Source organism: Mytilus californianus, unplaced genomic scaffold (genome assembly GCF_021869535.1).
Source record: "Mytilus californianus isolate M0D057914Y unplaced genomic scaffold, xbMytCali1.0.p SCAF_6, whole genome shotgun sequence".
Lineage (NCBI taxonomy): Eukaryota > Metazoa > Mollusca > Bivalvia > Mytilida > Mytilidae > Mytilus > Mytilus californianus.
In genome coordinates this window covers 30,675,751-30,693,713 of record NW_026262712.1, presented here as the reverse complement: position 1 = coordinate 30,693,713, position 17,963 = coordinate 30,675,751, and the positions used below count along the sequence as shown (strand labels likewise).

Below are 17,963 nucleotides of genomic sequence, written 5' to 3'. Positions count from 1 at the left end.
ATCATTATATTTATCATATCTCACGATTTTAGTGATCTTACGCATTTAAATAAAATTGCTTATATGGATAATATTTTGTTGCTTTTGATTTTGCTAGACATGGAACTAGAGTCGCTGGTGTCATTGCAGCAAAAAGAAACAACAATTGTGGAACCGGTATCGCATTTGAGGCGAAATTAGCTGGTACCAAAATTATTCTTTTCCCAAAATATTTTTGTTCATTGTCTGATTGATATTTTCAATTATAACAGCACATAACGTGATTGATAACAAGAGAAATTAGTTTATTTGAAAGAAAAAATTAAATATTTAGCAATTGTTATCGTAAGTGATCATTTTGGTATAAATGTTATTACATTTTGGGTAGCAATTAAAAAAAAAGCTGGCGTTGAAATATAAATTTATCAATCAACGGTCAAGATACTACTAGCAAGCTTTTACATCCGAGCAAAACGGATTTTTTATTATATACTTAGTAGTAAATACAGGTAAATTGTATGTGTAATACAATTGATGACAATCGTGCTGTATCTCAGAGCTCTTGGGATTATATTGGTGTCTCGGGTTGATACGGATGTGATATTGAAAATGCCATATGATATTCTCTATTTATACTTAACATGTGTTTGAATAGTTCTTGATACAATTTAAATTGAACAGTGTAGTTTGAAGGATAATAGTTAAAAGTGAAATATATTTGTGTGAAAAAAAATATTTTCCGAAAAGTAGAGAATTGGCCGTTCACAAAAAACACACGAAAGACTAATATATACACATGTAAACAAGATACAAAACAGAATAAGCTTTTATCATTACGAACCACAGACACATTTGTCATAAGCGATATGAAACAAAACAGTCTTCATTAGACTGCAACAACACAGTTTTACCATGAATCTGAATATATCTCAGTTAAGAACAATTCAAATAAAATATAAACGATAAAGTGTTTGCTTATAAATGAATATAGTGCTTATATATATCCGCTGTCCCAAGCTAGGGGAGGGTTTGGCGCCAGCAAATATGTTTAACCCCTCCACATTCTGCCTTGGTGCCTGTCCCATGTCAGGAGCATATAATTCAGTGTTTTTAGTTTGTTGTTTTATATCATATTTGTTTTTAGTTTATTGTTTTTAACAAAAAGCAGGCCGTAAGTATTCTCCTTTAAATTGTTTTACATTTATCATGTAGGGGCATTTTATAGCTAACTATGCGATATGGGTTTTGCTCATTGTTCAAGGCAGTACGGTGATCTATAGTTGTTAACCTCTAAGTCAATTGGTCTCTGGTGGAGAGTTGTCTAATTGGCAATTATACCACATCTTCTTCTTCTTATATTATTCCCGCCAAATTCTGTATGTGCTGGTCTCAAGTCAGGAGAATATAATTCAGTGGTTGTAGTTTGTTGATGTATACCACATTTGTTTTTCGTTTATTGTTTCGTACAAAAATCAGACCGTAAGTTTTCTCGTTTAAATTGTTTTACATTTGTCTTGTACAGGCTTTGTATATCTTACTATGAGGTAGGGGTTTTGCTCATAATTGAAGGCAATATGGTTACTATAGTTGTTAACCTCTAATTGGCAATCGTACCACATCTTTTGATTTGTATATCAAAATATTAGATGAAGCTTTCGGTAAACAAACATCCAGTTTATCGTGCAATACTGAAAATTGTTTGTATTTCAGATTTAAGAATTATAACAGGGTCATCTGAACCTGAGTCTGATTCAGCTTCGGCAGCAATTCTTACTTCCTCGCTAGATCAAATAGATATTTATTCTAACAGTTATATACATCCACCTGTACAAGCGGGTCTTTATCCAATTGGAAACGAAGTACTCAGGGCTCTCAAAAAAGGTACAACAGAGGTAATTTTAAAAGTTTTATCGTCTGATTCGTAATTTATATATAATTCTGATAAAGTTATATCATTATGATTTTGGTATTGGTTTAAAAATATTAAGTTCTTTGCTTTAATTCACACATTGCATGTACTTAGATTTGTATAATTTAAATTAAGTGATTTATATATCTTAAAAAAATGTTAAAGGGAAATTTAAAAACAAAAAGACGAATCAATAATCCTGCCTTCTCTAGTCTCCCTTTTCAGATTACAACCATCCACTGATCACAAACAAAGGTTAAATCAACGGTGCATGAATATGGATTCAAATGAGGTCGAATTATTGACTTGCAAATGAATAATACATAAGTGATGTTTTTGAGCTTATTTTGACAAAATCGAACCAAACTTACCACTACAATATTCCGCTTTTATAAATATTTGAAACAAAAAAAATAAATCATAGTTTAATTTCTTGTCTAAAATCGTAGCTAATACGCATTTCCCTTTAAAGAGGGACTCTTCAATATTAGATTTAATAATATATTTCAATGGGTAAGTAACTAATTGCTGCCACACTGGATCTTAATGAAACTCATCCTCATTTCCTTTTAAAGGGTAGAAATGGTAAAGGTGCAATATATGTATGGTCTACAGGAAACGGAGGTCATCCGTTCCTTCCATTTGGATGCGCATATGAAGGTTTTGATAACAACCCCTATGTCATACCAGTTGCAGGTAATTTATTAGTACAATTATCTCAAACACATGTTTAATGATTATAACATTTATGTCGTGTTTAAGTTTGACATATTCATGTCTCTATAATAATGATGGACCAGCTCCTTTCCTCTTTTTTTTAAACACGCATTGCAATCTCCAAAAACTATGACAACTTCCTTTCTTTGTACAATTTTATTGATTGATTGATTGGTGTTTTCTTTACGCCGCCTCAGTAGAAAAAGGCTATATTGCACCAAGGGAGGTATAATTATATGTTTTCAGTCTATAATTTAATTAAATGTAAACTATCCAATTATAATTGAATTGAGCGGAAAGTAGAAACTATTTACAAGACGATGTCCTAAAAAACGCTTAAGCGTAAATTTTTCAAAAAGCTAGCTGATTTTATATCGAGTTGTTTATTTTAATGCATATTTCGATACGTTAAAGTCATATGATACTTCAAATTTAATAAAAGAAAAAGTTGAAATGTTTTATTTACTTGAATTACTAATTTTTGATATAAAAACCGTGTACATAGGCTTTCTTATAAAAGAAAGTCCTTTATTCTATCAAAATCTTCAGAAATTAAATTGTCTTCCCGTGATCTAATTCGCTTACAGCTTTTCCGTATGCAGTGACCTTAACTATGACACCTTTCGTTAGAACTTCGGCAATCGCACAGCGCAAGTGCGAGGGAAAAACCGCGATGAAAGAAAAGGTAAACAAACGTTGAGAGAAGATAGTATTAACCGACTCAGAAATAAAGAGAAATATATACACATCATTAGTAGACTCTTTATAGCAGTGATTGCCGTTAAATGACAATATTTTACCTTTTTTTTGTATTTTGGACAAAAACTAAAAAAAGATAGAGAGAAACTGTAAACAGAAAAAATGTATACACCGAATCATTTAACAACTGTTATGACAAAGTTTAAATAACAAATAGGTACGCATGGAAAACATGAAAGAAATGTATCCTCTCACTTATTTTGCACGTGTTCTATGATTGTGTGCTGATTGATTATCAAAAGTTAAGGATCGGCATTCCTCTACACTGGATGAAATTTTGTTGTCGATTATACTGTATGGATTCGTTATAAATGTAAAAAAAAGTGCGCAGAAGATTTAGTTTAATATATATGCATGCATAGGTTCAATAATTCTTCAACACAATAATTACCAGAAACTCGTTTAATATGACCTTAATTATCATTAATGATCATAAAAGCCTAATTCCAAATTTTAGTGAAAATTTGGGATCATAATGGGGTCACGCAATTGCCGAACCTTCGCCTTCCCGACACCAGCTGTTGAATACAATTTTGATTTTTTTAAATTCCCGATCCAAAATTATCCTTACATGCGTTTATTGTGTACTGTAAGATCCTAAATTTAGATTGCAATTGACATGCCTTTATGTACGCACTTAAATTGCATTATCTAATCTAAGTGTTATTTTATTGCTTATTTTTTTAAAATTTGTATTATATAACAGGAGTTCGATATAACTACCACAAACTTGCGACCGGCGATTCTTGTAGTTCAATCATGGTGGCAGCTTTTACAAGGGAATCGATCGATACCGACAAACTAATAGTAAGTTGTTAAAGTGAAATACCTAGTTGGACAAATAAAACTATAAAACATCGAAAAAATAGTATTCTAATCTATATAATTCGAGTTAATAAAATTATTCTTAAATGGAATTCTTAAAATGAAATATAAGTCTTGAGTGTTTCGCATATAGCTGGATAAAATTTAGGCAATAAAGTATCTTTTTTTTTTTTAAATTTGTTGCAGTGTAACATGTATGTGAAGTAAGCAGCCGGTTCGTTATTTGATATTCGATATTCAATATCCAACCTGCTGCTAGCAGTCGGTTCGATATTCAAATTTTCTAAGTTGAATATAATACAAAATTAAACATTCGATAACATTCAAAGCATGATAGTTATTAGTTAGTAGTTGTAAAAATTAAGAGATATAAGAAATCTTTTTAAGTTATCGTAAATTCTCGTTGTTCTCAAATATAAACCCTTATGTAAATCGAATATTTCTGTTTATGACCTTTAGATTTTTATCAATAGAATATAACCAAGAATGAACATTTAAAAGATGATCTTTCAAGAAACCTAAAGAAACGACCCCTTAAGATTTAAAAATATGAATAGAAAAAAGTATGGAAAGCAAAAAAAAAAAGATATTTTCGAATGACTAAATACTCAGCTATATCCACGAACGAGAGCCAAGGGGTTGGCTAGATCTTCCTGATCTCTCAATCTTCATAATATTATGCATATAGTTAGTTAATATATAGATATAAATGACATCAAAAGGAATTTGGGTAAACTTTTCGTCTTCTAAGATCATGAGGGCTCAAGGTGCCAGTTTGATATTCAAAATTTATAGTGAAAACCTACCGGAGACCGCTGAAAAAATAGTGAGATCCCTCTGGCCTTTCAATATCCACAAAATTGAATATTATTTTAGAATATGTATATATATACAGACGCTATTAAAAGGATTTCCCAGAAAAATGTCATCTTCGATATGTACGGAGGGCTTAAAGTGTCACTTTTTAAATAAAAATCGTCAAAAATTCAGGCGAAAGGGCACAGGTCGTTGGCTAGATCTTCTTGATCTCTCAATTCAGGTGAAAGGGCACAGGGCGTTGGCTAGATCTTCTTGATCTGTCAATCTTTATGATCTGTCAATCTTCATAATATTATACATATAGTTAGTTAATATGTGGATATAAATGACATCAAAAGGAAATTGGGTAAACTTTTCGTCTTCTAAGTTTATGGAGGGCTCAAAGTGCCAGTTTGATATTCAAAATTTATAGTGAAAACCTACCGGAGACCGCTGAAAAAACAGTGAGACCCTCCCTAGTCTTTCAATATCCACAAAATTTAATGCTATTGTAGACTTTGTATATATAGAGATGCTATTAAAAAGATTTCCCACAAAAATGTCATCTTCATTATGTACGGAAGGCTTAAAGTCACTTTTCAAATAAAAATACATAATCTAAAGGATCATTGATATTTATAGACATTGAAAGACCAGGGGGGTCTCACCGTCATTTAAGCGGTCTCCTGTAGGTTTTTACTATATATTTTGAATATCAAACTGGCACTTTGAGCCCTCCGTAAACATAGAAGACAAGAAGTTTATCCAAATACCTTTTAGTGTCATTTGTATATTGATATAATATATAATATATATAATATAATATTAACTAACTTTCTGCATAATATTATGGAGATGGAGAGATCAGGGAGGTCTAGCCATCGCTATATGCCCTTTTACCTTATATCGACGATTTTTAGCTGAAAAGTGACTATATCTTTTTTTTTTGGCTTTCAATAGTTATTTATATTAAGATTATTCAATAATACTAGAGTGATCGTTTATTTTTATTTTTCAAGAAATATCATGTATAAAAGTTCATCTTTGATTGCATTTTATTGGTAAAAATCTATATTTCATAAGACAAATGTGCGATTTACAACACAAAGGGACAACGAGACTTACGACAACTTGAAGGGTTCTTAAAACGATTTCATAAATAATTTTTTACTCCTTTTTACTATGACTATCACGCTTTTAATGTTATCGAATATATAAATTTCTATTATTTTCAACTAAGAAATTTGAATATCGAAAAATAAATAACGAACCGTCCTCTAACTTCACATCCATCAGTGTAACTAGTGTATAGTGATTAAGTAAAACAAGTGAAACACAAAGTCAAATAAAAGAATTTGTAGGCTATCGTAAAACATAAACATGTTTTCTTCGATATATATTCATATTTATTCTAATTTTCTATTTGAAACTAAGTAATTGCTGTTATAGCATGTTCACAGAAATGTTATGAAAAAATTTATTTGTTATGAGAATCGAAAGGAACCATTCAATTTGATTTGAATATCAAACTATATGCCAATAATGACAAGGATGTTTTTCGCGTATGGTAATTGTTTCTTCTTTATACCCTCTGTCCTCATCTTACGCTCTTGAAACAGAGTTATCAAGAAGGACGACATATTTGACACTTTTTTAATTTTATGGTCACCATCAAGAATTGATTGAACAATACGATATATGTATGTCTCACCTCATTAGCGACATGTTGTCGTGGTCTTAAATCTGTTGTTAGATTATCAGAAAAATAGTATTATCTGTAAATTAACTGATTGTTTTCCATTTCGATTGTTCAATTTCTACCTAGTGCGGATTCACATGGCGGTTGATTCATGTACAACAGGAGATGCTTACCTTTTCAACCTACGACCAGTCTCGCTTCTTTTGGTGTTTATGAGTTACCTTCGGTCTTTTTTCACTTCGATTTGTATCTTCTTAATGGATTTATGAGGTTTGAACATCTATGCATTATAGTTGCCTTTAATTTTAAGTATATCAAATATGCAATAATATCAAATATGCAAATATGCAATAGTATCGACACATAAACAGGAAAATGAATGACATTGTTTTCGTGTTAAGATCACGCATGCTAAACTGAACATGAATAAAAGATGTCAAAGCAACAGAAATTCAACAATATAACAAAATCAACACGCACCAGAGGTCAACCTATGGTTTTCTATAACAGCCGGGTGTCAACATAATATGTTAAGCTCTACATCGACCAGAGACCTCAAATAATATAAATGAAAATAAATAAAACCATCAACTATCTGCTATCAACACCAAATTGAACAATAGACAAACGATATGAAGATATAAGAAACGAACAAAACTAAAATACGTTTTACAGGAAACAAGTGATAACATTAATGGTTGTACTGGACAATTTGGGAGAAATTCTGCTGCCGTTCCAATGGTGTCTGGAGCTATTGCTTTAGTATTGCAAGCTAAGTATGTCATTATATTTAGCAAAAATCAAGATGCACATATTCATTTTGGAATGTATGTGCATTAAGTGTCAAGTTCCAGCTACCATCAGAAATGAATGGAAAATACTTTTATCTGTCCATAAAACAAAGGGTTGGCAAAAGTTTATGAAGGTACACTTATTCTCCTAGGAATTTCTCGGAATTTCTTAGTTATCTAGTTGAAATTAAAGGCTTCCTGGACGTTGTCCGTTTGAAAACATATTGTTTTTGTCTCCATTTCATTAAAAGAAAATTACCAGATTGTTTGACCAGTTATGCAATTGAGTTAAATCATTTGAAACATGTTCTTGTATTAAATCTAGATTTCTACTAGAATATAAAAAGAAGGCATTATCCGCAAATAATCTGCAGAGCAATGTTGAATTAGCGCTTATATGAATTGTATACACACAAAACAATAGGGGTCCCAAAAATGAACCTTGGAGAACCCCTGCAGACACTTTATATCCTCTGAAGATTGTAGTGTTTATGGTTCTTAGATTAAACCAGTTTCATTCTTACTGAAAGTTTAGGTCAATTATATGTGGTCTTATAGAATAAATTTATTCATATATTTATTAGGAAATGCACATTTATATTCCTAGGGGTTGAAGGCAACCAATACAACAATATACACAATGCAATCATTATAAAATATCAAAACATCATATACCAATCAGTAAAAAAAAAAAACTAGTAATTTAAAAGTAAGGTGTAGATGTGTTTGAAGGTAAAACAACCAATTAAGGAAATTTAAAGTACTCAACGAAATCAATAAATAATATGACCGGTTATAGTTACACGCTGAACGTGAAGAACCTTTTTTGGAAAATATTCTTCCTATGTTATAAAAGTGCAGTATTTTTGTAAGACCTACTGAAAAAGAATAGTGAATGGAAACGGGATATGTGTCAAATAGACCACAACCAAACAAAAGTGCAGAAAACAGCACAAGGCCATGTATGGGTCTTCAATGCAATTCAATAAAAATCCCGAACCCGGAGGCGTGCTATAGTTGGCCCCTAAACAATAATGTATAATAGTTCAGCAAAATTGACGCCACACTAAACTCCGAAACATACAAATGAACCAAAATTTAAAGAAACATACAATCTTCTCATTTGCTTGATATAATTATATAATGGAAGATCAAAGTTTCACATATTCTCGACAAATTAAATTCGCGTTATTTTTTTAATTTGCGAAAGTCACGAAAATAAATCGTCAGCAAAAATTAGTTGGTTAACAGTATAGGAAAAGTGGTGCGTTATTTGTGTTGTTGAGTTTACGTATAGTTCAAATTTAATGCCTGCATGCGGAAATACAATATCTGAATACAATTATTGTACTAAAAAGAATGTTTCTTCATATTTAGTCTCTTCATCTACAAGTGTGTAACGTTCCCTGAATTTAAGTAACCAAAGTAAATGACTGTTAGTCTATGAGGATTTCACTATCCTAGTAGATTGAAACTTCTTTACTGGCATAAAAATATGAATTTTGATTTATCGTTAACTATTATAAATCTTAGAAAACCATTTTGAATAAAGGAATGTACATCTATCACGTAAAGCTCCGGGTTTTGGCTATATTTTTAAGTTCGGTTATATAAGCTCTTCAAAGTTTGTCTTAAGTTTTGAATTTTCAAAAAGTATTTTCCTCGATCATCACTGAAGGGGCACTTATTGTCGATATCCGTATCTTGTACAGTAAATTTTGTACCGTTTATTATGTGAAATAGTAGTAAGAATTGAAAGAATCAAAATTTACTCTTTGTGAATTCTTTTTTAGTCCAAATCTCAGCTATAGAGATGTTATGCACTTATTGGTGCTGTCTTCAAACCCAAATCTGCCATTCAACCCAAATGATTTTAAAGAAAATGCAGTCGGTAAAAAAGGTATATTTTCATTATATAATAATATTATACAAACACAGATTTGAGTTTTGTTCTAAATTCTTTGGACCAGACTCATAGTTAAGCTGCATTCGGGCTAACCTTGCCAAGGCAAATTTTTGAATAAGGCATATTCATGTTGGTTTCTTTGTGGATTCTCATTTTTAAATTGTCTTTAGACCTAAATGTACCTTTCAGGTAATGCTTTCGATATGTACTTCTATGGACCAATGAAGGAATTGAAGTATTCTATTTTAGAAGCCCTATTGTTTTAAAATTTTAAAGGAAAATGACTTACATAAATCTCTTACCCGCATATGTGACATTTCCCTGGCGGACTGTACTGCAAATATGTAAGTGTCATTAATATAGAATTATTAATTTGCATAAGTATACATACGACGTGGTTATATTGGAAAAAAATAAGGTTAGAAGCACTATTTAATCATTTTATATGAGAACTCTCAAAAGCAGTAAAATAATTGAGAAAGGGATCTCTTTTGAAAAATAAAAGGGTATTGAATTTCATTTCACTTAACATATCTATGTCTTTAGTAAACCCTTAAATATATAAACCTTTTGCACATCGGTATGTCTTTCTGTAACTATTTATCGGAATTTGTTCATTTTTCCTTTGGTGATACTGGCTTATATTTGTTAAGATCACTGACAGGACGTGATACTCGATAAATATTAGGCAATGAATGACGTTACGTAACATAACAGAAACATCAGGTTTTGTATGTACATATAGTCTTGTTGATAAACTAAGTTTAAAAACAAAATGCCCTCATTGTAAAAATATCTATCCTATCTTGACTTAGTCGATTGTGTGTGAATTCGTATAGCAGGTGATGCATGCATGGTAGGAAACACCCTGTCGCGCTCAATTTGGTGTTCATGCGATTCTCTCAGTTTTTGTTTGTTAACTTGATATGCTCATCGGTAAAATACTGTCGCCTTAATTTATAAATTATAAATTGATTCGTCTAGTTTCCAGAGTTTAGTAAGGCACTATAATAGGGAAAATGTTGTATAAATCAATACATGACAGTACTCTAATGTTTTTGAAATACAATTTCAGTGTCAAAAACATTTGGATTTGGGCTTTTAGATATTGGTAAGCTTGTAGATATTGCTGAAACGTGGCAAAATATAAATGAACTAACGGTATGCAGTTTCAGGTCCAATATTTCCTGCAGGTAAATGGATAAGTACATTAAGAATATTTCAACCGATTTCTCGCAACTATAATAATAAAATCATTTACCATATTATCAATAAACTCATCGTAGATACTAGAATTAAAATTGTGTACGCAAAACGCGCGTTTCGTCTACAAAAGACTCATCATTGGACGCTCGAATCCAAAAAATTTAAAAAAGCCAAATAAATTGACAAGGCAATCCAGGACAAATACAAAACTTGTTTTTAAATAGTAGCCGAAGAATGAATTTACACCGCCAGATTCCCAAAATCTTTTTGAACTTTAAGTTTCCTTTGTTAGATAAATCAACTGATTCAAGTATGAAGATACGTTAACAGTCATATTTATACAAGCTACAGCTTGTTTGAATCGTATCATTGTTTTTGATATACATATAATCTGCTATGATTGCAAATGAGACAACTATCAAGCAAATACCAAATGACAAGATGTGGCTAACAACAGGTTACTGTGTTGTCTTCAACAATCAACAAAACCCATTCCGTTAGCTAAAAAATGCTCGAAGGTGATGAAAAATAAAACAGAATTTAACGAATTACATGTACATCAAATTACACACATTTCTTAAAAATTAACAAATACACAACATCATTAATCCACAAAATATCAGACGAATAAAATGCTTTTATGATCCGAATAACAGCTATTATTTTCTATAATTTTATAATGGTTTGGAAGAATATTTATTGAAAATAACCTTTTTGTTAACTATACTTTTAGTGATTGATATCTATATATATATATATTTCATTATTTATTGATAGCCTATCGTCGAATCGTACGGAGAATGTCACCTTTGAAATTTGTAAGATTAATTCGTTAGAACATGTACAGGTGTATTTCAAAGTAGAGTCTCCAAGATCAGGACAACTGACACTAGATCTTTTGTCTCCAAGTGGTACAATATCAAATATAATACCTGGAAGATTTTTAGACCTCAACAGATTGAACCTGAATATGACTGTTATAACTGTTCATTTTTGGGGAGAATCATCTGTTGGAAAATGGACTTTAATGACTGGGGACATAAGTGGAAATGATTTAATGCTTTCCAACGGTGTGTATGAATTGATATTAATATCCATTGGTTGAGATTTTTTTTATATAATATCTATTTGTCATAGTATTCCAGTCAGCCTACGAAATTGTTATAGCTAGACTCCTATTCATTTTCTAATGGCCAACACCTTAATGTAAAAATGTTTTCTTTGTTTAAGCAGTTTTGAAAATAAACATTACTCTGACTCGACATATTTGCATCAGACACTTAAAAATTCCTTTTAACGAAAGAGGCGTGATCAAAATTGAAACACGCTGTATAAAAGCAATTACTAATACAGATGATGAAGATAAAACATGTGGTAACAAATATTGGAATAAGGTTTTGCTGTGTTTATTTGAATTTGTTTAAGCAAAAAAAATAATAATAAACAAACGAACAAATCTCTAAATGATTAAAAAAGAAAGAATGATTCCTAATAGGACAATGGATAATGAAAGCTCACACGATTACTGACTGAAATTTTAAGACAGATATATTCTATGATTTTTGGACAGCCACATTAGCTTACAATATATGAAAGTTTTTTATGCTGCTGCCTCAGGTCCTATCACCACGACTACTAAGAACAATGGCAGGACTGGCATAGTTGAACTAATATTTTCTTTTCCTTTTTTGTTATATAGCTCTTAACGTGTTTCGGTACTTACCTATCCTTAGCTCTCAAATTGTGGGCTTTGGGCGTTTCAAATGAAGGTAAATCCAGATAGAAAAGCGCTTCGGACGCATAGCATTTATCAAGTATTATTGTCAGCTACTAGCACTGGGTTGATACTACTTCTTGTGTGACTACTAATTGTTCAATTTTTTAACTGATTGTTATAGTTTGTATGTATATGTATGTGGTACTGTCCCTGGTTAGGGGGAAGGTATTGCGCCAGCAAACATGTGTAACCCCGCCACATTCTGTATATGCCTGTCCCAAGTCAGGAGCCTGTAATAGATCAGTGGTTGTTGTTTGTTGCTTTTTATCGTATTTGTTTTGTTAATTGTTTTGTAGATTAACGAGGCCGTTAGTTTTTTCGTTTGAATTGTCATTTCGGGGCTTTTTATAGCTGACTATGTTGTATGGGTTTTGCTCGTTGTTGAAGGTCTTACTGTGACCTATAGTTGTTACCTTTTACGTCATTTGGTCTCTGGTAGAGGGTTGTCTTATTAGCAATCATACCACATCTTTCAGGTTCTTATACCTGGTAGATTATAATGCTGGGGGACTATTAGTATTCGAAAGTATCATCAGCTCAGTAGTCAGTGTTTTGATGGTAATACGATTTATGTAATACCTTTCTTAAAGTTTCCTTTGCTTAATTTAGAACTTATTAAGAAACTAAAGTTCCAACTGCGTCATGCAAAGTTGACCAGGTGGATTTTGCAATTATTTTTAGGTATCTTTTGGTTATACAACTCTAAACGTGTTTCGGTACCTTGGTTTTCCATTTGTTTTGCTTTAAAGAAAGGAAAACAACACTTTATAAATTTCTTGCGTCCGAAGTGACCACAGCAATTTTCTGGAATTACCTGCATCAGGAACGCCCAAAGCGAAATATTTGAAAGCCAAGGATGTATAAGAACCAAAACAATTGAAGAGCTATATGACAAAAAAAAATAGTAGCCAAATTCAGCTAAGGTCGATTTTGCCTTAGGGAGTTGAAACTTTAGTTTTCTTAATAATTTGAAAGTTCCTGATGAGATAATTCCAGAAAAACGGTGTTGTCACATACAGTTTATCTAGTGTAAAATTCAGTTCCTAAGTATTATATATCCATGGCTTTAAATGGTAAGGTTTCTGAGTTTTTGTTGAATGTAAATCCAGAAAAAAACTTCGGACGCATGACATATTTAAGTTGTTCCTTCCATTTTCTTGTACTTTGTCAATACCACTGATGGTGAACTGTTAGTCCCGTAGGGTATTATCAGTTAATTAATATAATGATAATGACATGATGCATAACATATATTATATATTTCCCCGTTTATGAATCAGAAAATTATTAAGAACGTAAGTTTCAACTCCCCCAAGCAAAGTCAGATAAATTTGGCTATTCTATTTGGGTCAAGTTCTGTCATATAGCTCCCCATGTTTCCAAATATTTATAAATCTCTTGGTTTCATACGTTTAAAGCGTTTTTAATGAGGGTAAATTGAGAAAACCTCTTGAAACTGCATGGCTGTGAGATTGGTTTTTTTTACATATTCTATTGGTTACGAAGTTGTCTGTCTTTTTTCAACCTCTGATTTAATCGTATATTTTATGTCAAGTAATTCACCTTTCATTGCGATCGAATTTCAAATATTTTTAATCGATGTTCTATTAATCTTTCTAGTCTTTTTTGTTCATAGACCTCCCATAAAGAGATTATAGATATTGGGTATTCAAAAAGTACCAAACTATTGTATACAAAATTTTCTGTTCAGGGATACTAAGCTAATTATTAAGTATGTTATTGCTTTATAGATATTTAGAAGTAATCAAGTTATACTTTAATATATTATATTTTAGGAACAACGTTAGAATGGGGTTTGACATTTTATGGAACAAAAGATGCTTCTCCGTCATCCCCAATTACGTCAGCATCCTCTACTAAATTATCATCCGCACATTCGTCGATTATTTCGCCTTCAGTGTTTTCCCTTCTTCCTTCATCTTTTAGACCGACGATTGGACACACGTCTGAACAAGGTGAGTCCTATTCAGTATATCCTTTCATCAATATTCTAATATCACTGTCTACGGTAACATTGTAGAGTTATACAGACAACATATTTATAGGACATTCTAGAAAATATGCTGACCTATAGGTGTAAAGCCATAAAGTTATATTTTTTCTAAACTTGTGTGTTCGATACTCTGATTAAAAGTATAAAGTTCAATCTGTAATGCAATACTAAATAAAAGTATGAAATTCCTGTGTACATTTTGCTGCAATTGTTCTTGTTTCATTGGAACCTAATTCGAATATTCATTTACTTATACCAGAGATTGAAACAAAATCTGAATTTAATTGTCTAGGTATTCAGAGGCTTTAAAAGGAGCCAATGTGTATATAAAGAAAATGATTCGACTGTGATTTGATTAATAAAGAAAACAATTTGGGATGTGGATTAGTGGTTTTATTCCTATTGTTTATTTATCTTATTCAGTATGTAAATCTTTTGATATACTTTGATTTAGCTGGCATCTAACTTTTGTTATGGTTGGTTGAAATGGATTCCTAAGTCCATTTCAAATTAACATAGAACTTTGCTATGTCGAAAGAACTATATTAGATATCTTACCTAATTTTAGTTTCTTACGTCAACAATTAAACGAAAAACGATACTCTCTGTTGTATGAAATTATATTTGTTGACTTCAAGTCGTGTTATTGTTAAAGCATAATTAAATGGATTTTGGTGTCAGTTTCTTTAACTGACATTCAAATTACGTTTGAAATTATGTACAGAAATATCAATGTTTTTGTTTTTGTAGATTTGTCATCCGTTGGAGATTGTGAAGAAATGCCATTACATGATCCTCCTGAAGAAACACATGTTGAAATAATAGTTCCAGTCGTATCAATTGTAGTAGCAGTTATTTTCACAGGGTGTTTAATTATTTTGATATTCCGACGAAAACAGATTTACAGTATGGCTAGTGTATGTATATCATAGTGTGTTAATTGCAAATATATACTGGCGTGCCTAACGTTGATATTAATATTTTTTTTGAAATTTCAATTGAATTATTTTGTGTAATCAATTCGGAAAAATATTGAAGACTATCGTTTTTTGGAAAAGCAGATAAAAATTCCTTGTTTTTGAGATATAAGCCAATGAAAATTTTGTGGAAAATAATACTATCTAGATTTTTCATACATTTAACATTGACACTTTTGTCTTCAAAAAACCATAAAAAAAATAACACGGATTTTATAAGATTTTCAAAATGGCTGTTTCAAAAAAAAGAAAACAACACGTTATAAATTTCATACAACCAACGCGCTATGTAAGAAAATTCGGGCTTTGCGGGCAAACATTTTGGAGGCACTACAAGAATAAAATCAGTGGATTTTGTATACCAGCAAACCACCTTAAATAGATAAAAGAAGATGTGGTATGAGTGCCAATGAGACAACTCTCCATCCAAGTCAAAATTTATAAAAGTAAACCATTATAGGTCAAATAAAATTGAGAATGGAAATGGGGAATGTGTCAAAGAGACAACGACCCGACCATAGAGCAGACAACAGCCGAAGGCCACCAATGGGTCTTCAATGCAACGAGAAACTCCCGCACCCGGAGGCGTCCTTCAGCTGGCCCCTAAACAATGTGTATACTAGTTCAGTGATAATGGACGTCATACTAAACTCCAAAATATACACAGGAAATTAAAATTAAAAATGATAAAAGACTAACAAAGGCCAGAGGCTCCTGACTTGGGACAGGCGCAAAAATGCGGCGGGGTTAAACATGTTTTTTGAGATCTCAACCCTCCCCCTATAGTACGGTCTTCAACACGGAGCCTTGGCTCACACTGAACAGCAAGCTATAAAGGGCCCCAAAAATGACTAGTGTAAAACCATTCAAACAGGAAAACCAACGGTCTAATCTATATAAAAAACGAGAAACGAGAAACACTTATGAACCACATCAACAAACGACAACAACTGAACAACAGATTCCTGACTTAGGACAGGTGCAAACAATTGCAGCGGGTTTAAACGTTTAAATGGTACCAAACCTTCACGCTTATCTGAAACAATAGTGTAACATCACAACATAGAAAGACACACTATAAAATATCAATTGAAATGGCTTAACTCAATCAAAAGACATATTAACACCAGTGAACATACACTGAACAAATAAATTTGATCTATGATACAATGTAAATACAAAATAAATAAACTAAGGGAAGAACGATTAAAGTAACATGTTATACCGCTGTGAAATGTTAAATAATTTAAGAAAAACAATATGCTTGAACAATAATTTCAGCCATTTGCAATTACTATAAACACAGGTAAATGAAAATAATTTTGTTGTTATACGTTGTAGGTATACGTGTACAGTTCAAATAGAGAAAGGAAATATTTTTACAGAATAAATAATTTTGATGTTCATACTATTTTTACAAGGTTTTAACAACATTTTTGCGCATTTTGAAATACACCTTTTTTTTTAAATTAAGTCTTTTAAAGTATATTATCTATATTCCGATACATCAAACGTCCGTTGGTTTCTACAAATTCCGATTTTGATACTCTAGGCGAAACATGTACAGGAAAAATATGACCATGTGTGTACTTTTGTTCGTAATGCTATTTTAATAAATAACATCATATCAACTTTATATATTGCAGAACAAATCATGTAACAAGAAAATTGATGCAGTTAAAAACAAAGAAGAACCCTGTGAATTCATATCAACAAATGGGTCAAGATCAACATGTGTATGATATGCAAATGATTTTGTAAAAATACAAATGACATATAGTACTCAACAATGCAAATTTAACCTATATTGTATTGTTTCAGTGTTGATATCTAACTTTAAGCATACGATGTGCTTTTCTTAATTTTTCTTAAGTCATTGTAATAAATATCATTTTCATTCAGATACTCTTTAAAAATTCGGTATTATAATTGATCTGGTGGGAACAACACGAAGTAATAACAAACTTCAAACAAAGCTTGAGTAAACTTCGATGAACCCTTTTAAAACACTTGGTGTTAATATATATTTTATTCAAGCTATTTCCAAACTTCACAACTGTTCATTGTCTTGTGATTTTTCTGACAAAAATACCTTCTTACATGTATAAAAAACACAATGTCATATAATGGAGAAACTTGACATTATGCTATGTGTTTTCATCTGACACGTTCTGCTTCATGAAAACTTCATCAGAATTGAAATATCGCAGCATACAAAAGTAAAAATACAAGCAGTTGATTACATTCAAGCTTTTAATCTGGCATAATCCTAAACGGTACTTATCAGAAATTTTAGATCATTGTTTCAGTAAATGAATGTCGAATATTAAAACGTTCAACATGTTCAAGTAATCGTTTTATCATTTTTAAAACCTTGGAGTAAGAAATAAGAACTCCACATAAATATTGTACTACCTAGTAATATATAGGATTATTCATTTTTATGGTAAATGTTCATTTCCTCAATTTTGCTTTTATGATGGTAATTTAAAAAAAAAAATAACAATTCCTGCAAAGGTAACATATACAACCATCACACATAGATACGCTTCATAGAAGAGAAACATTAACCCCGGTACTGGTTGGATTTTTCAGTTTGAATCTAG

The 17,963-nt window shown here is 31.4% G+C and overlaps 1 protein-coding gene across 1 annotated transcript; it reads left to right on the top strand.

The window, feature by feature from the left end:
- Positions 1–7,389: 7,389 nt before the first annotated feature.
- Positions 7,390–17,705, top strand: LOC127705134 (endoprotease bli-like). The gene is made up of 7 exons (XM_052209386.1): positions 7,390–7,462; positions 9,271–9,377; positions 10,459–10,576; positions 11,367–11,659; positions 14,163–14,342; positions 15,131–15,297; positions 17,004–17,705. The coding sequence occupies exons 1-7, from the start codon at positions 7,425–7,427 to the stop codon at positions 17,097–17,099; spliced, it is 999 nt and encodes a 332-aa protein (XP_052065346.1). The 5' UTR covers positions 7,390–7,424; the 3' UTR covers positions 17,100–17,705.
- The last annotated feature ends 258 nt before the right edge of the window (positions 17,706–17,963 follow it).

Bases quoted from the DNA above. Each gene is read 5' to 3' on its own strand.
- LOC127705134 (XM_052209386.1), top strand. From the start codon at position 7,425: ATGGTGTCTGGAGCTATTGCTTTAGTATTGCAAGCTAA. The intron at 10,577-11,366 runs GTAAATGGATAA...ATTTATTGATAG, and splicing joins AGGTCCAATATTTCCTGCAG to CCTATCGTCGAATCGTACGG. The intron at 11,660-14,162 runs GTGTGTATGAAT...ATTATATTTTAG, and splicing joins TGATTTAATGCTTTCCAACG to GAACAACGTTAGAATGGGGT.